Source organism: Loxodonta africana, chromosome 3 (genome assembly GCF_030014295.1).
Source record: "Loxodonta africana isolate mLoxAfr1 chromosome 3, mLoxAfr1.hap2, whole genome shotgun sequence".
NCBI lineage: Eukaryota > Metazoa > Chordata > Mammalia > Proboscidea > Elephantidae > Loxodonta > Loxodonta africana.
This window is the reverse complement of record NC_087344.1, coordinates 212,971,477-212,994,026: the sequence shown is the minus strand read 5'-3', so window position 1 is coordinate 212,994,026 and position 22,550 is coordinate 212,971,477. Positions and strand designations below refer to the sequence as shown.

Here is a 22,550-nt window from a genome sequence, read left to right as displayed (position 1 = left end):
TCTCTCTTTCTCTCAGTCTCCTGGTTTCAGGAGCTTCTCAGCGCAGGGATCATGGATCTACAGAACACGTTCCATTCCTGGCACTTCTTTCTTGGTGGTGGTGAGATCCTCCCTTTTTGCCTCTGGGTTGGTTCATTTTAAGCCCAGTAGATGACAAAACTGACTAATCCCGTCATTAGGGTTCCATAAACCTTATTTGCATGGTCCCACCCGCTTTAGGTGCCGCACACCTTATTTACATTATTAGCAAGCTATCCAGTCTTCTTGGTGGGCCACAAGTGCCTCACTTGCATAGTCCTCACCCAGTCATTTGGTGGGAATTACAAAGACTATGGCTTGAGGGGCCGTATTAAGTAATTCACTGCACCATGCACTTTTATGAATAGTATGATGAAAACTGCCAAGCTTAGTCCTGAGTTCATTTTCTTAGGATTTTGAAATTTAGCCCTTTAGAAAATATACTTGTATTTAAAACATTCTTAGACACAAGCAGCCACATGACTGATATGTAGCTATTTCTTGACATACAGACTAAATTAAAATTTCTTTTTAATAAAAATTTACTCTCACTAGTTAAATTTGGACCAAACCTCCCACTGAAACAACTAAAATATGCTTGTTTAATTATTTCTAAAGTTATCTTAAATGCAACAAATAGCTGCCCTGATAGTAACAAATTACCTGGCCAAAATGAAAGAAAAAAGATGAATCCCGAAAAGTGATTGTAGGAACCAGTTTTTCCCTGAAGGCATTTGTCAGTCCAAGCATATGTAAACTTTGTATTTTGCTGGCCTTCAGGTTAAGGTAGAGAGAAATCAAAGCTCAGGGTTCAAATCAGGTATGGATTCCAAGAAGAGATTCTACCCCTTCCAGGTACAAGTGAGTCAGTGCTCATATGGCCTTGGAGCTATGGCTTGTATCATGTAGGTGATCCAGGGAACCTTAAGACTTGAACCTTAAGGATATTAATGACTGTTAGTTTCTTCAAGACTTGGCAGCAATAAAAGCATATCCTCTCTGGAGAAAATTATCTTCGTTCTGGGCCTCAAATTATTCATTCAAACAATTTTCAAGCAAAATGACCTGCACAAGTTAAAAAAACTAACCAGGCACTCAGGAAAATAGCACACCATAAGTAAGAAGTAACAGAAAAAGCAGACAGTAGCAAAATCACTGGTATTCTGTCCCCGTAATACTATATAACAAACCACCCAAACGTGTGTTCAGTCAGACCCAAACACAAAACCCATTGCTATCAAGTTGATTCCAACTCATAACGACCCTATAGGACAGATTAGAACTGCCCCATAGCATTTCCAAGGAGCGGCTGGTAGATTTGAACTGCCAGCCTTCTGATTAGCAGCTGAACTCTTAACCACTGTGCTACCAGGGCTCTGTTCAGTTAGACCAAGAGTCGACACATCTAGGCTGGGCTTGACTTCAGGTCTACATCTCTCATCCTTGTTGGACCATCGTTCTAGCCAGGTCATGATCTTTTTATGGCAATGGCAGAAAATTGCAAGAGAGCAAGCCCAATTGCACAAACACATTTTAAGCCTCTACTTGCAACACTTGTAGTAATGTAACCAAACGTCTCTCGGGTTCTTTCCCTGTCTTATTAGTTGATCGAAATAAGACGGACACCATTTGCAAGGGAAACCAAAAGTGGCAAGTATATTATCTATGCAGATAAGGAGCAACACAGGGTCTAGTACCAGCAGACCGTGAGCTCCCCGAGCTGAGGACTTAGGGATCTCTTATGGGGAGACTGGTTCCAGATTTTACACCTCAGCCACCCATTCTTGAAACTCCCCTCCCCGTCCAAGTTTGGGAGTATAGTTGCCGAGTCATCTTGGGCTGGATGTATTGATGGACGGACCTCTCACTCCCGAATAGGCTCCGGGTACAGCATGGGCTGGTAATTGTGCTTGCCTCCAGAGGAAGGAGGTTCTGAGGTCAAGTTCAGTGCAAGCCTGGGTGGCCAGTTGAAGCCTGTTCTCAAAGTGCAGGCTTCTGGCCTGAAAAACATTACTAACAAAGTGTTGCCTAGAGCATAGCAGCAGCCAGTCCTGAAGAAAAAGGAGTTAACGGATTTTGCACAACAACTCTACCTTATCTTAGGATGCCTCTCAGGAGCCTTTAGCCTTGGGGTGCCTCCCAGGAGCCTCTAGCTAGGGTTTCAGTAACTTTCCATTGGCTGAAACCAAGAGGTAGGGAAGTATACTCTATCTTTCATGAGATAGAAATACTACCATAAAAATCAAAAAACCAAACCCACTGCTGTAGAGTCAATTCTGACTCATAGCAACCCCATAGGACAGAGCAGAACTGCCCCATAGAGTTTCAAGGAACGCCTCGTGGATTCAAACTGCTGACCTTTTGGTTAACAGCTGTAGCGCTAAACCACTAGGCTACCAGGGTTTCCAGTAATAGGGGAGGGAGAAATTGTGACTGATAATTTAATCTACCACACCCATGAAGATTTTAGATATTGGAATTAACAGACACTGTCTTTAAGACATCGACATTTACTGTGTATAAATGAATAAATGACTGAATGAATGCACTCAAGCTTGAAAATAATTTTAGGGAATATTAAACTATAAAAAGTGATAAAAAATAGATTTGAAAAAGAAAGAAACTAACATTTTAGAATGAAAAATACAGTAACAGAAATTTAAAGTTCTATATAATAGCAGATTAAATATAGACAAAGAAAGAATTAATGAACTGGAAGATGTCAGAAGAAATTACGCAGAATGTAGGCTGTAGAGATAAAAAATGACAAATACATTAGAGAGAATAAGAGTCATAGAAGACGGCGTTAAAGACCTAACATATATTTATTTGGTATTCCAGAAAGAGAAGATAGATTGAGACAGAGGTAATATTTGAAGAGATAATGGGCATGAATTTTCCAGAAGCATAAAAACGTAGTCACAGATTTAAGAAGCCTAATGAATTCCAGTGCTATCCATCATTGAATTATAGGGATTCCAGAACACTTAACCTTGCTCATGTGGAATCTGTAGGCAGAATAAGGGGATATTATGTGCTTTAAAATCAGAAAAGCTGTGCATCGGAGTTGTACCCTTTCACCATATTTATTCAGTTTGTATGCTGAGCAAATAATCCACGAAGCCTGGACTATAGGAAGAACTGGAAGAGGAACATCAGGATTGGGGAAAGACTCACTAACAACCTGTGATATGCAGATAACACAACCTTGCTTGTAGAAAGTGAAAAGGACTTACTGATGAAGATCAAAGACCACAGCCTTCAGTATGGATTGTACCTCAACATAAAGAAAACAAGAATTTTTGCAACTGGATCAGTAAGCAACATCATGATAAACAGAAAATACCACCATTGTCAAGGATTTCATTTTATTTGAAACCACAATCAACGCCCTTGGAAGCAGCAGTCAAGAAATAAAATGACATACTGCGCTGGGTAAATCTGCTGCAAAAGACCTCTTTAGAATTGTTCAGAAGCAAAGATGTCCCTTCGAGGACTAAGGTACCCCTGACAATCCATAATATTTTCAGTTGCCTCATAAGCATGTGAAAGCTGGACAATGAATAAGGAAGACCAAAGAAAAATTAATACCTATGAATTATGGTGTTGGTAAAGAATACCGTATACCATGGACTGGCAGAAGAATGAACAAGCCTGTCTTGGAAGAAGTACAGCCAGAGTGCTCCTTGGAAGCTAGGATGGTGAGACTTTGTCTCACGTACTTTGGACATGTTATCAGGAGGGATCAGTCTCTGGGGAAGGACATCATACTTGGTAAGGTGGGGGTCAGTGAAAAAGAAGAAGACTCTTGCCAAGATAGATTGATACAGTGAGGATGGGCTCAAACATAGCAACAATTATAAGGATGGTGCAAGATCAGGCAGTGTTCTGGTCTGTTGTACATAGGGTCGCTATGAGTCAGAACTGACTGAACATACCCAACAACAGTGAATTCCAAGCAGAATAAATGAAAAATTATACCTAGATTCATCATAGTGAAACTGCACAGATTTCAAATATGTAAACAAATAGGAGAGAGTTTATTTGGGCATTTGGATCAAAGAGAGGTTTAAAATGAAAATGAAACTGCCAGAGAATCAGTTTATAAAATTAATAGGGCAACATCATGAGCCAGAATCAGCGTAAGGCTGGTTCTGATGAGGCAGAGATCAAATATGTCTCTGTTTTTCTACTTCTCCATTATTGCACTCTATTTCTTTGCTGGGTTTGATAATTCATCGCAGTGGTCACACAGAACTCACAAGGGCTCACAGACTACTCAAGAGTTGTGGTTTATTGGAGTGACAATGTGGAAGTAAGGGGATATAATTTTAGATGCAGCTAAGGGTAAAATCAGGAGACTCCATACACCCTCTCACCTCTGTTAAGACTGTACTTTTTAAGAAACTATACCATTAGTCGTGTTCACAGGCCTTCCTTGTAGGAGTATGAATACTATCCTCTCACTGACAGTATTATATTTCAAGATAGATTTTGAAATATTCTTTTTGATGATGAATGCAATGCCATTCCTCTTCCAGTTGTCATTCCTAGCATGGTAGACCATTTGATTATCTGATGCAAAAGACCAATACCAGTCCATTTCAGCTCACTAATGCCTAGGATATCAATGTTTATGTGTTCCATTTTATTTTTGGCGATTTCCAATTTTCCTAGATTCATACTTCATACATTCCATGTTTTGATTATTGATACCTATTTACAAGCTGTTTATTCTCTTTTGAGTTGTGCCTCATCAGGAAATGAAGGTCCCGAAAGCTTGCCTCCATTAACATCCTTAAGGTCAACTTTACTTTGAGAAGGTAGCTCTTCCCTACTTGTATTTTGAGTGCCTTCTAACCTGAGGAGCTCATCTTCTGGCAGTATATCAGACAGTGCTCTGCTGCTATTCATAAGTTCACTGGCTAATTCTTTTCAAAAGTAGACACTGCTGGGTCCTTCTTCCCAGTCTGTCTTAGTCTGGAAGCTCAGCTGAAACCTGTCTGCCATGGGTGACCCTGTTGGTATTTGGATACTGGTGGCATAGCTTCCAGCATCTGCGCAACACCCAAGTCCCTACAGTACAACAAACTGAGAGATACGTAGGCCACTTTGGCCGCTAAGGCCAAAGATAAAGAAATTGAAGGTTTTTACCAACTTCTGCAGTCTGAAATTGATCGAACGTGCAATCAGGATGCGTTGATAATTATTGGTGATTGGAATGCAAAAGTTGGAAGTGAAGACGGATCTGTAGATGGAAAATATGGCCTTGGTGATAGAAACAATGCTGGAGATCGCGTGATTGAATTTTGCAAGACCAGTGACTTCTTCATTGCAAACACCTTTTTTTACCAACATAAATGGTGACTATACAGTTGGACCTCACTGGATGGAATACGCAGGAGTCAATCAAATTGACTACATCTGGAAAAAGAGGGTAGAAAAGCTTGATATTATCAGTCAGAAGAAGGCCAGGGCTGACTGTGGAACAGACCATCAGTTGCTCATATGCAAGTTCAGGTTGAAACCGAAGAAAATTACAACAAGTCCATGAGAGCCAAAGTACAACCTTGAGTATATCCCCCCTGAATTTGGAGACCATCTCAGGAATAGATTTGATACATTGAACACTAATGACCCAGAAACCCGATGGGTTGTGCGAAGACATCAAGTACATCATACATGAAGAAAGCAAAAGGTCATTAAAAACACAGGAGAGAAAGAAAAGGCCAAAGTTGCTCTTGAACGTAGAGTAGCTAAGGGAAATAGAAGAAATGATGAAGTAAAAGATCTGAACAGAAGATTTCAAAGGGCAACTCGAGGAGACAAAGTAAAAAAATGAAAAGTGCAAAGACCCAGAGGTAGAACACGCTCCACATGTCTCAAGCTGAAAGAACTGAAGAAAAAATTCAAGCCTCAAGTTAGAGTATTGAAGGATTCTACATTAAACGATGCAGAAGTGTCAAAAGAAGATGGAAGGAATACAAAGGTATCCCTGTACCAAAAAGAATTGGTCAACCTTCACCCATATCAGGAGGTAGCATATGATCAGGAACGAATGGTACTACTGAAGGAAGAAGTCCAAGCTGCACTGAAAGCATTGGCGAAAAACAAGTCTTGAGGAATTGAGGAAGTACCAATGGAGATGTTTTCAACAAGTGGTTGCAGTACCGAAAGTGCCCACTCATCTCTGCCAAAAAATTTGAAAGACAGCTACCTGGCCAACCAACTGGAAGAAATCTGTATTTATGCCTATTCCTAAGAAAAGTGATCCAACTGAATGTAGAAATTATTGAACAATATCATTAATATTACATGGAAGTAAAATTTTGCTGAAAGTCATTCAAAAGCAGCTACAACAGCATATTGACAGGAAACTGCCAGAAATTCACGCTGGATTTAGAAGAAGATGGGGAACCAGGGATATCATTGCTGATATCAGATGGATCCTGGTTGAAAGCAGAGAATACCAGAAAGATGTTTACCTGTTTTATTAGCTACACAAAGGCATTCGACTGTGTAGATCATAACAATTTATGGGTAACATTGAGAAGGATGGGAATTCCAGAACAGTTAATTGTGCTCATGAGGAACCTGTGCACAGATCAAGAGGCAGTCTTTTGAACAGAACAAGGGGGTATGGAATGGTTTAAAGTCAGGAAACACGTGGGACATAGTTGTATCCTTTCACCATACCTATTCAATTTGTATGCTGAGCAAATAATCCAAGAAGCTGGACTATTTATGAAGAAGAACGGGGCATCAGGATTGGAGGAAGACTCATTAACAACCTGCTGTATAAAGATGACACAGCCATGCTTGCTGGAAGTGAAGTGGACTTGAAGCACTTACTGATGAAGATCAAAGACCACAGCCTTCAGTATGGATTACACCTCAACATAAAACAAAAATCCTCACAACTGGATCAATAAGCAACATCATGATAAATGGAGAAAAGGTTAAATTTGTCAAGGATTTCATTTTACTTGGATCCACAATCAACACCCATTGAAGCAGCAGTCAAGAAATCAAAAGACACAGTGCACTGAGCAAATCTGCTTCAAGAGACCTCTTTAAAGTGTTGAAAAGCAAAGATGTCACCCAGAGGACTAAGGTGCGCCTGACCTAAGCCATGATGTTTTCAATAACCTCATATGCATGCGAAAGCTGGACAATAAATAAGGAAGACTGAAGAAGATGACACCTTTGAATTCTGGTGTTGGCGAAGAACATTGAACATACCATGGAGTGCCCAAAGAAAGTACAAATCTGTCTTAGAACAAGTACAGCCAGAATGCTCCTTAAAAGCAAGGATAGCAAGACTATGTCTCATATACCTTAGACACGTTATCAGGAGCAGTCAGTCCCTGGAGAAGGACATCATACTTGGTATAGTGGAGGGTCAGTGAAAAAGGAAGACCTGAGATGGATTGACACAGTGGTTGCGACAGTGGACTCAAGCATGACGATCGTGAGGATGGCTCAGGACGGGGCAGTGTTTTGTTCTGTTGTGCCGTGGGGTTGCTACAAGTCAGAACTGACTCGAGGTACCTAACAACAAAACTGCATTTAATCCAATGTTTCTACCAGGGCTTCAAACCAGTTTGTTCTGTTTTAAACTATCACTGAGAATGTGCATTTCCATCCCAGGTATACTGAATCTCAATGTACAGTTCAACGAGATCCCCAGCTGATTCTTATGTATAATAAATTTTGAGAACCACTGCTCTACTAGTGGACCCCTTGTGGCCGGTGTTTAAGAGCTCAGCTGTTAACCAAAAGGTCAGCAGTTTGAGTCCGCCAGCTTCTTAGAAACCCCATGGGGCAGTTCTGCTCTGTCCTGTAGGGTCACTATGAGTCGGAATTGACTCAATGGCAATAATGTGTTTAGTTTTGGGTTAGCTCTACTTGTGTACGCAGAATTGGTCTAGCATCACCTGGGAAGTTGTTAGAAATGAAAATTCCCATGAGGGGTTCTGGGCTCTATTATCAAAGTTGTTTAGTCAATCCTCGCCATCTTTAAAGAAATCTCTAGTGTATAGTATGTATAGTTTTTCCTGCTCTGGCCTCAGCTTACTTTTTCATTTTCCCTGTCATTGAATTGTGTGCCCCCTGAATATTTTTCAGCTTGGCTAGGCCGTGATTCCCACTATCGTGTGATTGTCCACCATTTTGTCATCTGATGTGATTTTACTGTATGTTGTAAATCCTACCTCTGTCATGTTAATGAGGCAGGATTAGAGGCAGTTATGTTGATGAGACAGGACTCAATCTATAAGATTAGGTTGTGTCTTGAGTCAGTCTCTTTTGAGATACAAAACAGAAAGGAGCAGAGAGACAGGGAGACCTCCTAGCACCAAGAAACAAGAGCCAGGTGAAGAGCATGTTATTTGGACATGGGGTTCTGTGCTGTGAAGCTCCTAGATCTGGGGAAGATTGGTGACAAAGATCTTGTCCCAGAACTGACAGAGACAGAAAGGCTTCCCCTAGAGAATATGGACTTCTGGCCTTCTAGACTGTGAGAAAATAAATTTCCCTTTGTTAAAGTGAAATTTTTATGGTATTTGTTATAGCAGCACTAGATGACTAAGACAATTCCCTTCCTTCTTTATACTTTATCATTACTTAGCTACTTGTAGTTTTCAGAGCTTTTTTTTTTTTTTTTACTGTATGCTTTTGCTTGTAACTCATCTGTCTGCGTGGGGTGTTTTCCTGTGTTACCTTTATACCTGTCTACATGCCAAATTTAAGCTCATCCCTCAAGTGTCAGGTCTTTTCTACAACATTTCTGTAGCTTCTCTGAGCAGATGTAGGCACTCTTTCCTCCATGCTCCCGTTGTACTTAGTAGATAACTCTATTATTATATTGTATTGTCTTTCTTTGCATGTTGCCCATTATCATACTATAAGTTCTTTGACGATGATAATTTCTTTTTCCTTTTTGTATCTTGACACTTAGCAAATTATTTATTTGCCTGTCATGTAGTAGGTGCTCAATACATCTGAAAAAGAAAAGTTCGTTATTTCTATAGTAGATGCCTTAAACAGGGATGTATGTAGGCGTTGGGGAGAGTGGTCTTATCGAGGGATTGAAGAACTGTTTTCTTCTGTCTAGATACTTTCAGACCAAGCTTGAAGCTTCGGAAGGGTTGTATATGACATGATGGAGGAAAGAGATATCTGCTTAGCTAGCTGAGTTAACCAAAATAACCTTGCTATTAGAGCAATAGATGTTAAAACTAGTTTACCCTCACATATTAGTTATCATTGCAATTATCAATATGTCATTTCCATCACAGATTAAGTTACTTTGTTGACTTCTACCTCTTTAGGACATTATCCTCAAATGTTTTCTGAATAAGTATTATAATGCATAGATCTAAGGAAAACAATTAAGAAAATCCAGGTATCAAATTATAGCTGTTTTCAAATGCACATGGTATTTATAAATATTAACCTTGTTATTTACCTCCAGGGGCACTCATACTGTATTGGCAATATAGACGCATTTTCAACAATTAAAAAAACAGATTCCAGCCTTCAATGAAATTAACTGTAAACACACCCGGTGGTGCAGTGATTAAGCACTCGGCTGCTTGCCAAAATGTTGGTGATTCAAACCCACCCAGCAGCTCTGCAGGAGAAAGATCTTACAATCTGTTCCCGTAAAGGTTAGAGCCTAGAAAACCCTATGGGGCAGTTCTGCCCTGTCACATGGGGTCATTATGAGTAGAAATTGATTCAGTGGCACCTAGCAACAAAAACAACACACAGCAGTATTCATTTGTGCGCAGTTACCACCTGTCTGTCAGTGGAGGCTTGTAAGTTTCTATCATGCTGAATAGGTTTTAGTGAAGACCCCAGACTAAGATGGACTAGGAAGGAGTGCCTGGCAGTGTGCTTCCAAAAATCAGCCATTGAAAACCCTGTGGATCACAGTGGTCTGATCTGCAACAGATCATGGAGATAGTACAGGACTGGACTGCATTTCCCATGTGCATGGGGTCTCCATTATTTAGGGACCAATTCAACGGCAGCTAACAGCACAGCTCATTCTTCCAACAGTTATCTATTGATAGACTAGGGAGAGAGTGGTGCAAAATGAGGTTAGAATGGTAGGGATGGGTAGATTGTGGGTTTTGAGGGCTATAGTGAAGCATTTAAATTTTAGTCTAATTGAAATAGTTATTGGAGGGTTTAAACATGCAAGCGATAAGGTATATATTTCTCATAGATAGCTTTGGCTAATTCTTGGAGAGTAGAGTTTGAACAAGATTGGAAGAAGGAGACAAGAGGCCATTGGTATAATCCAGGTGAGAGAGAATGATGATTTAGATAAAGATAATGGTATAAGTAATAAGTACTTATTACTGTACTAAGTGATAAGTAATTTGGGATGTATTTTGGGCTTAGATTGGCTGATGGATTGGATATAGTAGATGAAGGAAAGAAAAATGAAGTATTTCTTTGGCTACATCACCTGTGAGTGGATATTGATGCCACTGAGATGGGGAACACTGACAGGAGAATAAATCTGTAGAGGGGAATCAGAAGTCAAGAGACTTGATCAAAAGGAAGGAAGAATATTCAATTTATGAGTGACTAATGAAGCAGGGAGGCTCCCACTTCTCTTTCTAAAGCTGTATATAAACCTGTTAAATGGAGACAAAGCACAAATTATTAAGAGTATCTGCTAAATGTAACTTGAGCAAAATCAAAGCCAAGGGCCTGTAAGACTGAGAAACGAATGGCTGTATGTAGTGGCCTGGGTGGCGCAAATGTTCATGCGCTTGGCTGCTAACTGAAAGTTGGAGGTTTGAGTCCACCCAGTGGTATCTTGGAAGAAAGACCTGGCTATCTGCTTCTGAAAAATCAGCCACTGAACCTCTGTAGCGTGTAGTTCCATGCTGACACAGGTGGGGTTGCCATGAGTGAGTCAGCTTGACAGCAGCTGTATTTTTTTTGTTTTTTGTGGTGACTTACAATCGGCTAATTGGTGGATGATGCTAAAATTTCTGACAGAGTTAAAAGCCATGTTATCTGTCTTTTTAAAAGACTTTATAGAGTAATTATTATCTATCTTCTTTTACCTTAATCTGGCAAATCTTACCATCTCACACCTGGAGAGAGGAATAAAAAAATTAAAATATTATTAGATAATATTTATTCTCCATTGGCTTTGGTTGATGTAGGTGCAAAGGCCAGTTTTTAAAAATTTGACCCTAATGATCTGTGCGTTAATATTAAAAAGACTTCGAATGGAGTAGTTGATGGTCTTCAGCAATCCATATTTTGGCCATCTTTCTGTAAACCAGGCCTTACATAAAACGAGGTGACTTACATAAAGTGGTCAAAGTAAATAAGTGCTAATGTTTACACCTGGTCTGTGCTCTGATTTGGTGTGATGTTCTCTGTTAGGAAGTTGGCAGTTAGTGTTATACAGAAAGCACTCACTTAGCAGAAAAACCAAAACCAAAATAAAGTTGAAATATATTTTCCTTTGTTTGAAATTTTTAAAACAGAAAAGTTGAAAAATAACACAATAAACATCCATAGATAGATTTTTAAAAAAGCTTTTGAGAGTAAGTTGAGAGTCTCATGCGCTTTATCCCTGAATAGTTGAGCGTGTATCGCCCAAGACAAGAACATTATGTCTTTTATAACTGCCAACCCCCTTTCAATCGAGACTCCAGTCCAGGATCGCACAGTGCATGTAGTTGTCATATTTCCTTAGTCTCCTTTAGAATAATTCCTCCAACTTATTGGTCTTTTATGACACTGGCATTTTTTAAGACTTCAGGCCGGTTGAATTTGTCTGACTGTTGCTTCTTGAGTAGCCTCAGATTAAAAATTTTTGGTGAGAACTCTCCATAGGCGAATGGTGCTAACTTTGTGTATAACTTTGATCATAAGGCTGGTTCCTATGAATTGGAAGTTAAATACACTTTTACTTTCCAACTTCCCCATTTACTTCTAACTCCAGCTGTCTCACAGCACTCTTTCTCTCTACTGAGTTCGACAATTTGTTGCAACATCCACAAAACTCAAGGGAACACTGTATCTGTGATAACAACTTTAATGCAACAGAGAAAAATATAAATGAAGAAACGCAAAGGGCAAAGTTTGGGAAGGGTCCTAGTGAGGAGCCTTAACATCTTAAAGGGGCCTGCCTACCCTTCCTAAAAATTAATGTTCATTCTCACCCATCTGGGAATTCTCATGCAGGGAACTTGGTGACGTTACTTGGCGGGCTCAGTTGCTGGCCGCCCTTCTCAACAGGCCCCTCTGTTGGCTGCTCTTCTCAGTGGGCTTCTGGCTCCTTCCAGCCAGCTCCAGGCTTGCTTTAGGCTGGCTCCAGCTTTAGGCTGATGTCATGACAGCTCTTGGGCAGCTTCATTTCTAGGTTAGCATCATGACAACTCTGGGAGCAGAACTGCTGTCAGGTAGCCTCTGCTGAGGATGCCCAAGTTCTGCATGCAGCCTCTTGCTTGGGGGCACCCAAGCTCTGCAGGCCACTTCGGCCCCATGCTGCCACCTCTGCTCTACAGGCTGCTTCAGCCTTGCACAGCTGCCTCTTTTCTGCGGGTTAAGCCCCACTGCCGCTGCTGCTGTTTCTCCCGGTCACTGCTGACTGCTCTGCTTTCTACCAGGTCCAGCTTTTTACCCAGATCCAGCCTTCCATCAGTGTTGTAGCTCTTTTTCAGTGTTACAGCTCTATAGTAGCTTTTATACCAAGTCTGGGAGGGTCTCAGCACAGGGCCCTTGTGTCCAAAGGACATACTCCTCTCCCAGCTCTCCTAAATTAGGAGGCTCCAAAACCTCTGTTTCTGTTGTCTATACAGGCCATTTCTTGTCAGTTTCAAGGCAGGGCCTTCCTAGCCAGATCACAGCCCAGCCAATATTTGATTACCCAGGAAATGCTAATCAACTCAGGTATTGTCAGTTACCAGGCAAGGCCAGGCAAAAGTACAAACCAGGGCTTTGAACAGGTTCATTCCTGCTGAGAATTTGCATTTCCACCCCAGATATACTGAATCAGAATCTACAGTTTAACAAGATCCTCAGGTGATTCTTATATATAATAAATTTTGAGGGCCACTGCTCTATTAGTAGAAGCCCTCACAGTGCAATAGTTAAAGTGCTTGGCTGCCATTCAAAAGGTTGGCGGTTCAGACCTTCCAGTTGCTGTGGGAGAAAGATGAGGCAGTCTGCTTCTATAAAGATAACAGCCTTGGAAACCCAGTGGGAGCAGTTCTACTCTGTCCTGTAGGGTCACTGTGTGTCAAAATCTACTCGATGGCAGTGGGTTTGGGTTCTACTAGTGGTTTTCAGAATTGGTCCCTAACCAACAGCCTTAATGTTGCCTGGGAATTTGTTGGAAATAGAAATTCTCAGCAGTGGTTCCAACCAAAATGAACTGTTCGGAAGCCCTGTTACAAACCATCAAGTTTACACTTACCCAGGGAATGGCAGTCAATTCAGGAAATTCTCTTCTAAGTTCTTTCCCACAAACCCAGAGTGAAAAGGTCATATAAAGGGGAGCCTTTTGCACCGGAACAGGTGATATTGTGGTACATTATGAATTTGTCCCCTTATTGGTAATGTTAATTTTTATCCCTCTATTTTGTAGGTACCTTTCCCCTTTTGTAATTGAAATTTTCCCTTGTAATAAGCTATCAGTGAGGTGGTATTTTGAGACTTTGTGAATATTCTGTTTCCTAACAGTCTTTCATTCATCGATTTTAGTATTTATTGATGGTTCTTGCCTGAATCAGTTGTTATAATGTGGTTACAAATGGTGATTTTCTAATTGTTATCCTTTCTACATTTATTAGTTGATATTCTCCTCTAAAAGCATTTCCTTTGTCCCTGTTGCTTTTTTTTAAATGTTACTGTGGGCTTATGTGGAGCCCTGGTGACACAATGGTGAAGAGCTATGGCTGCTAACCAAAAGGTCGGCAGTTTGAATCCACTAGCCTCTCCTTGAAAACCCTGTGGGGCCATTATACTCTATCCAGTAGGATTGCTGAGTTGGAACCGACTCGACAGCAACTGGTTTATATGTTTTTATTTTTAGTCATTTTATTATAATCTGTCACTGATATTCTTTTTGATACTCAAATTACTTCATATTTGGTCAATGGGATCCTTAAAACCATCTCTGTGTCTGTGTTTTTGATATGACCTTACTTTTTTTGCATACTCTTTTTTTTTTTTCAATTTTTTTTGTGCTTTTGAGAGTTTACAAATCGAGTCAGTCTCTCATACAAAAGTTTATATACACCTGGCTATATACTCCTAATTGTTCTCCCCCTGATGAGACAGCACACTCCTTCCCTCCACGCTCTATTTCCATGTCCATTTGGCCAGCTTCTGACCCCCTCTGCCCTCCCATCTCCCCTCCAGACAGGAGCTGCCCACATAGTCCCATGTGTCTACTTGATTCAAGAAACTCACTCTTCACTGGTATCATTTTCTATCCCATATTCCAGACCAATCCCTGTCAGAAGAGTTGGCTTTGGGAATAGTTCCTGTCTTGGGCTAACAGAAGGTCTGGGGACTATGACCTCCGGAGTCTTTATAGTCTCAATCAGACCATTAAGTCTGGTCTTTTTATGAGAATTTGGGGTCTGCATCCCACTGCGCACTTTCTTTTAAGCACAACCAGTGTTCCAGACTCACTTTGTACTCTATTGTACATCCATTGTGGAAGCGTTGCACAATCTATCCAACCAGTCTATTTTTGGATCTTTAAATTGTTTCTAACATTTGCTATTATAAATAATAACTCAAGGAATAATCATGTGTGTATGTGTGTGTGTAGATGTTCATGTGTATATGTATATATATATATTTTGTATAGTTGGAAATATATCTTCAGAGGAAATTTCTAGAAAGGGATTTACTTGGTGAAAGGATAAATGCATGACTTTGTGAGATACTGCTGAATTTCTGTCAACATAACACCATTTAGTCCTGCTACCAGCAATATTTAAGTGCCTGTTGCCCCATACCCTTGTTTATAGACTGTCTTGTCAAGTTTTTAAATTTTTGCCAATCTGATAAGTGAAAAACAGTATCTCAGTATAGTTTCAATTTGCGTTTCCCTTTTGAATAACTTTGAGTCTTTTTTTCACATTTTAAGGGTTGTTTGTATATCTATTTGTGGACTGTTCACATCTTTTTTCCCTATTAGGCTTTAGCCTTTTTTTGTCTCAATTTTTAAGTGATCTTTATATATTAGAGGAATTTGCCCTTTATCTATGATATATGTTACAATTATGAGAACACAAATTTTAAAATTTATTTCTGTCACAGGAGTTATGTTTTTTTTTTTTTTTTTGCATGTAATTAAGGAATTGGAAGTTGGGGTTCTCTCCTATGTTCTCATCTATATCGTTTCATCATTTTGATTTTCTGAGTCATTTAAATTCAGCTTATTTTTCACCATGAGAGAATAACTAAAGTAATCATAAATAGTCAATTTCAAAAGTTAATCAAATTCTTGGTTTAACTGAGATTTCATGAAGGAGTCTGATATACCACATAAGTGGAAACGTGCATATTTGATTTTCATGGCACTATTTTTATTAAGTATTTTATTATGTTTTCAGTGAAATTTTACACAGCAAGTTAGGTTCTCATTTAACAATTTCTATATATATTGTTCAGTGGCATTGGATACATATTTCACAATATATCAGCTTTCTCATTATTTCCATTCCGATTGTTCTGTTTCCCTTAATCTAGCTTCCCTGTCTCCCTTTACTTTCTCCTCTCTGGTCTAGGGAAAATGTTTACCATATGATTTCATTTAGATGAGTATTTAGAGGAGCACAGTACTCAAAAGTGATATTATTTATTTTAGGAGCCAGTCTGTCATTTGGCTGAAAGGTGACCTCTTGGGAGTGGTTTGAGTTCATGGCACTATTTCTGATTAATGCTGTATGTTTTTCACATCTCAGAGGGAACAAAAAGAAAACGAGAGATCCTGATTTCTTTTTCTTGGAAAAAAAAAATTCAAATCAAATGACAATTTTTCATTGAAATGAGAATGTTAATGTTATATTGCATAGTGGTTAAGTGCTACGGCTGCTAACCAGAGGGTTGGCAGTTCGAATCCGCCAGGCGCTCCTTGGAAACTCTATGGGGCAGTTCTACTCTGTCCTATAGGGGCGCTATGAGTCGGAATCGACTCAAGGGCACTGGGTTTATGATTATATTAAACATGAATGTTTCTAGGAAATAATAAATTACCAAGAACTGCTATCTCTGTGTGTTTCAGGTTTTGACAACAATTCGTTCGGGACACCGGGCAAATATATTTAGTGCAAAGTTCTTACCATGCACAAATGATAAGCAGATCATATCCTGCTCTGGAGATGGGGTAATATTTTATACCAATGTTGAGCAGGATGCAGAAACCAACAGGCAATGCCAATTCACGTGCCATTATGGGACAACCTATGAGGTACAGTATTATGATACCTATATATGTAAATATATTTGTATAAGTTAGTGTATATGTACCTGCAGATGTGTGTATATAGGTGTTCATGTGTACGTGTGTATGTATATATACGTGTATATATATATACACAGGAAGCCCTAGTGGCATAGTGGTCAAGAGCTATGGCTGCTAATGAAAGATGCGCGGTTCAAATCCACCAGGAGCTTCTTGGAAACTACAGGGCGGTTCTACTCTGAGTGGGAATCGACAGCAACGGGTTTGGCTTTTTGGTTTATATATACACACACATTCATGAGTATATGGACAAAGAAATGACAAAGAGAGAATATCTAGGTTTTCACAAAGCATTTGATCTCCCTTTCGTCCTTTCATCCTCATATCCCAGGCAACCACTGATCTTCTTTCCATCACTGTAGATTATATTTTATGAAATTATATTGAAATGAGATTATATAGACAAATCACATGTACTCTTCCTGTCTGATTTCCTTTACTTAGAAGAATTGTTTGAGATTCATGTTTCGGTTATCGATGATTCATTCTTTTTATTGCTGAGTGCTATGCTCTTACGTGGATATATGTACTTTCTTTATATTCCATCTCTTGGTGGACATTTGAGCTGTTCGCGGTTTTATCAGTCAGGGTTTTCTAGAGAAACAGAACCAGTAGGAGATACATCTGTCTACATAGGTAGGTAGGTAGATAGTTATTAATAAAGAGATTTAGTTTAAAGAATTAGCTCAAGTGATTGTTGGAGCTGGTTGTTCTGAAATCTGAAGAGTAGGCCGGCAGGATGGAAACGCAAGCAGAATATGATTCTTCAGTCTTGAGGTAGAATTTGTTCTTCTCTGGGAAACCTTAGTTTCTGCTCTTCAGGCCAGCTGACTGAATGAGGGCCCACTCCTGTTATCGAGGATAATCTCCTTAATTTACAGTCACCTGATTTTAGATGTTAACCACATCTACAGAATACCTTCACAAGAACACCTTAGTAGGGTTTGATTAAATAACTGGGTACTGCAGCCCACCCAAATTGACAAGTGAAGACTGATCATCTCATCAGTTTTGGGCTATGACAAATTCACCTGAAACATCTTTGTGCAGAAAGTCATTTCTCTTGGGCAAACACCTAAGAGTGGGATGACTAAGTCATAAGATAACCGTAAGTTTAACTTTCTAAGGTACTGCCAAACTGTTTTCCAAAGTGGTTATATCATTTTCCATTTCTGTCAGCAGTGCATGAGAGCTCCAGTTGGCCTACATCCTTGCCGGCACATGCTGTGGTCGATCTTTTCCGTTTTAGACATTCTAATAAATACGTAGTGGTATCTTTTGTGCTTTAACGTGCATTTCCCTGCTGTCTAATGGTGTTGAGCATCCTTTTCATGCATATGTTTGCCATCTGTATATATTCTTTGGTGAAATGTCTGTTTAAATCTTTCGCCCATTTTTTAATTGAGGTTTTTATTTTCTTTGTGAGTTTTGAGGGTTATTTGTTCTGGGTATGTCCTTTAATCTGGTATGTGACTTGCAAAATTTTCTCCTAGTCAGTGGCGTGTCTTCTCATTTTCATAACAGAATCTTTGACAGAGAAGTCCATTTTATCAAAATTTTTTTTATTGATCATAACTTCTTGGTACCGTATCTGAAAAATCTTTGCATAACCAAAGGTCACGTTTTTTTCTCCTAGAGATTTTACTGTTTTATGCTTTACATGTGGATCTGTGAAGTACGGCTTCTGCTTTATTATTTTGCACGTGGATATCTAATTGTTCCAACATTCTTCATCGAAGACTGTTCTCTCTCTACTGAATTGTCTTTGCACCGTTATCATAAACCAGTTCACCATGTATGTTTTTATCTATTTATGGACTGCCTATTCTGTTCTAGTGATTTATCTTTATGCATGTACCACACCATCTTGATTACTGTAGCTTTATAGTAATTCTGGAGTCCCTGGGGTGTGCACATAGTTAATATGCTCATCTGCTAACTAAAATGTTGGAGGTTTGAGTCCACACAGAAGTGCCTCAGAAGAAAGACCTGGCTATCTAATTCCAAAAAAACAACCTTTGAAAACCTTGTGGAGCACAGTTCTTTTCTGACATACCTGGGGTTGCCGTGAGTCAGAATCAACTTGACGGCAGCTGGTATGGCTTATAGGAACTCTTGAAATCGGGTAGTATGAGTACTCCAACCTTGTTCTTTGTCAGGGTTGTTTAAACTATTCTAGGTTGTTTGCGTTTCCATATGAATTTAAGGATCTTCTTGTCAATTTCTATGAAAAATCCTACTTGAATTTTTGTTGTGATTAATTGAACCTATGTATCAATTTAGGGCAAATTAACAACTTAATGTTCCAGTCCTTGAACGTAGTATATCTTGCCTTTATTTGGGTCTTCTTTAATTTCACTCAACAATGTTTTATAATTTTTAGTGTGCATGTCTTACATGTTTTTGTCGGATTTGTCCTTAAGTATTTCTTCTTTTCTTTTGGAGTTTTGTAAATTGTCTTTTTTGTTTCATTTTTTTTTTTTTTTAATTTCAATTTCTGATGGTTTGTTGACATACAATTGATTTTTGTGTATTGATCTTATATCTTCCAGCCTTGGTGAACTCACTAGTTCTAGCAATTTCCATTCTGTGCGTTGCCTTTTCACTCTGTTGATGGTGTCCTTTGAAGCACGAATGCTTGACTTTTATGAAGTCCAGACCATTTTCATTTAATGTAGTTGCTGATTGTGTACGATTTGCATCTACAATTTTGCTACTTGGTTTCAGTATGTCCTGTGTCATTTTTGTCCCTCTGTTATGTGTTACTGCTTTCTTTTGTGCTGGATATTTTCTAGTATACCATTTTAATTCCCTTCTTATTTCTTTGTCTGTATTTATTTTCAGTTATTGGCTTAGTTGTTTTGGGAATTAATTACAGTGAACATCTTAACATTAAACATAAAACAATCTGGTTTGAATTAATTACGATTCAGTTTCAGTAGTATACAAAAAACTTTGCTTCAGTATAGCTCCTTCCCCTCCCACCTGCTTTGTACTATTATTGTCATCTTTGCTACCAATTACATCTTTAGTCATTTGTTGTTGTTGTTAGGTGCCATTGAGTCGGTTTTGACTCATAGTGACCTTGTGTACAACAGAAGGAAATACTGCCCGGTCCTGCGCCATCCTCACAGTCGTTGTTATTATTGAGCCATTGTTGCAGCCACTGTGTCAGTCCATCTTGTTGAGGGTCGTCTTCTTTTTTGCTGACCGTCTCCTTTACCATGCATGATGTCCTTCCCCAGGGACTGGTCCCTCCTGTTAAGGTGTCCAAAGTACTTTAGACGAAGTCTCACTATCCTTGCTTCTAGTAAGCATTCTGGCTGTACTTCTTTCAAGACAGAGTAGTTCATTCTTCTGGCAGTCCAGAGTATATTCAGTATTCTTAGCCAACACCGTAGTTCATAGGCATCTGTTCTTCTTTGTTCATTGTCCAGCTTTCACGTACATGTGAGGCGATTGAAAACACCATGGCTTGGAGTCATGTACACCTTAGTCCTTAAAGTGACATCTTTGCTTTTTAACACTTTAAAGAGGTCTTTGCAGTAGATTTGCCCAGTGCAATGTGTTGTTTGTTTTCTTGACTGCTCCTTCCATTGGTGTTGATTGTGGGTTCAGGTAAAAAGAAATCCTTGACAACTTCAGTATTTTCTCTGTTTATCATGATGTTGCTTATTGGTCGAGTTGTGAGGATTTTTGTTTACTTTATATTTTGTTTAGTTTATATTTGTAATCAATACTGAAGGCTTTATTCGTTATAAACTCATAAATATAGTTTTGTAATTATTGCTTTCTGCCATTGTCTTTTAAATCAGAAGAAAAAAGCAGTTACAAACACAAATACATTTATACTGTCTTTTATATTTACCTATAATTATACCAGAACGTTGGCTGTTCGAACCCACTGTCTGCTGCACAGGAGAAAAGACCTGGCAATCTGCTCCCATAAAGATTACAGCCTAGGAAACCCCACGGGCCAGCTCTACCTTGTCCTATAGGGACACAGGGAGTGGGAGTCGATTCAGTGGCACAGAACGACGACGACGACAACTCACTTTCACCAGGACCTTTCACGTAGCGTGCAGTTGATACTCTCGTAGCTCACATATGCTGGTGATGAATTGTCTTCAGTTCGTGTTCATCTGGGAATGTGTAAAATTGTCCCTCGTTTTTGAAGGGTAGTTTTGGTGGCTCTAGAATTCTTGATTGGCGTTCCTCGTCTTTCTGCACTTTAATTCATGTTGTCCCACTGTTTAATGAGAAGTCTGTTGTTGGTCCTAGTTAAGAGTTTGTTATATGTGTTGAGTTCCTTTTATGTTTTGCTGTGTTCAAGATTTTATCCTTGTCTTTTGTCAGTTTGGCTATGATGTGTCCAGGTTTGGATCTCTTTTAGTTTATCCTACTTGGAGTTGCTGATTTTCATGAATACATACATTAATATTTTTCATCAAATTTGGGAACTTTTCAGTCCTTATTTCTTTGAATATTCTTTTTGTCTTCTGCCTTCTCACAAAATCAAACCTGTTGCCAGTGACGTCAGTTCTGACTTATAGCAGCAACCCTATAGGACCGAGTAGAACTGTCCCACAGGGTTTCTAAGGAGCACCTGGTAGATTCAAACTGCCAACCTTTTGGCTAGCAGCCGAGCTCTTAACCGCTGTGCCACCAGGGTTCTCTGCCTTCTTGAGGAAGGTTAAAATGTTAGGCAAGGTTCTAAGATAGTGTGGAGTTCACCAGCATATTATTATAAAAAGTAATCAAAACATTAATTGTAATAATTAGAAATTGGTATTAATTTCATTATATAATAGCATTATGATAATATAACTCATAATTGTTCATTTGTAGAGTAAGGAAGTGAATTTTTCCAGTTTGTTTAAACACTCTCAGGGAATACGGGGTCTCAATAATTTGGTCTGTAGATAGTAGTATATACAAAGCGAAAAGTCGCTCTTTTACTTACAGTCATCAAAGCTGAGTCAGCAGTGGGTCGGTATTTCTTCAGCACTTACCGGCTTGTTTTGGTACAGCTGCTGATTACATCTCTCGAAGATACAGAATGAACCATAAGTCTTGGTGTTCTTCAGCCACACTCTGTACTCATACATGCTGAGTGTACTTTTTACAATTTTTTTTCAGGGCATAAATCTTGCTATTCCATGTTGATTGAAAAATTGATCCAATAGAAGTAAAGGACATATCTATATTTAGGTTTGTAGAGAGTTCGAGGGAGTTCAGGGCTGATCAAGGAAAAAGATATGTCCAGAGGATGACCTGAACTAACTAAAAAAAACAAACACATTGCCATGGAGTCGATTCTAACTCATAGTGACCCTCTAGGATAAAATAGAACTGCCCCGTAGGGTTTCCAAAGAGCAGCAGGTGGATTCAAACTGCCGACCTTTTGCTTAGCAGCTGAGCTCTTAACCACTGTGCCACCAGGGCTCCCCAGAGGATGACAGTGTTGGAGGTAAGGTGTTCACTGGGGTGGAAAAGTTGACAACTAGCTGGCAGAAAGTCTCCCACAGCAGAGGCCTTTCAGAGGTTTATGTGTGTCTAGGCGATGTCCCTCTGCAGCAAGGTGCTGAGTCTCTGGGTCAGAGAACTCCTAAGGGCATCAGTGGCTCGGGATGTTTTTAACTGCAAGGGTTTTATCTTATCTAAGGCTAGCAGATGTTGGATGCTGTTTTGTGGAGTATGTAAAGCAGGCAGGCTCTAAATGGCTAAAAATCTGCTTTCTTGGGCTATCCCTAAAACAGCTGCATGTGTAAAAATATGAGTTTGGAGCGAGTGGGCTTTTTGGGCTACGAGTCCCAGCCTGTTATGAATAAATAAATACACAGGGGGCATGTTAGGCTCATTTATATAACACGGTTTAATAGTGTGAGAGTGATTTTAAAAGTTTTTGAGAGGATTAATTTATCTTCTTAAATCATTTCAGCATCCCACAATACCCTTAAACATTATTAGAGAAGAAAATTTTATAATACACCTGTAAATCCACGTG

General features: G+C 39.4%; 1 protein-coding gene across 5 annotated transcripts in view; it reads left to right on the top strand.

The window, feature by feature from the left end:
- DCAF6 (DDB1 and CUL4 associated factor 6) overlaps window positions 1-22,550 on the top strand; it is a 163,529-nt gene that overhangs the window by 26,682 nt on the left and 114,297 nt on the right. For all 5 annotated transcript variants that reach the window (XM_023554274.2, XM_010594985.3, XM_010594986.3 and 2 more), the window contains exon 4: window positions 16,304-16,489. In XM_023554274.2, coding sequence (XP_023410042.1) covers window positions 16,304-16,489 — 186 coding nt within the window. The remainder of the gene's footprint in view (window positions 1-16,303; window positions 16,490-22,550) is intronic.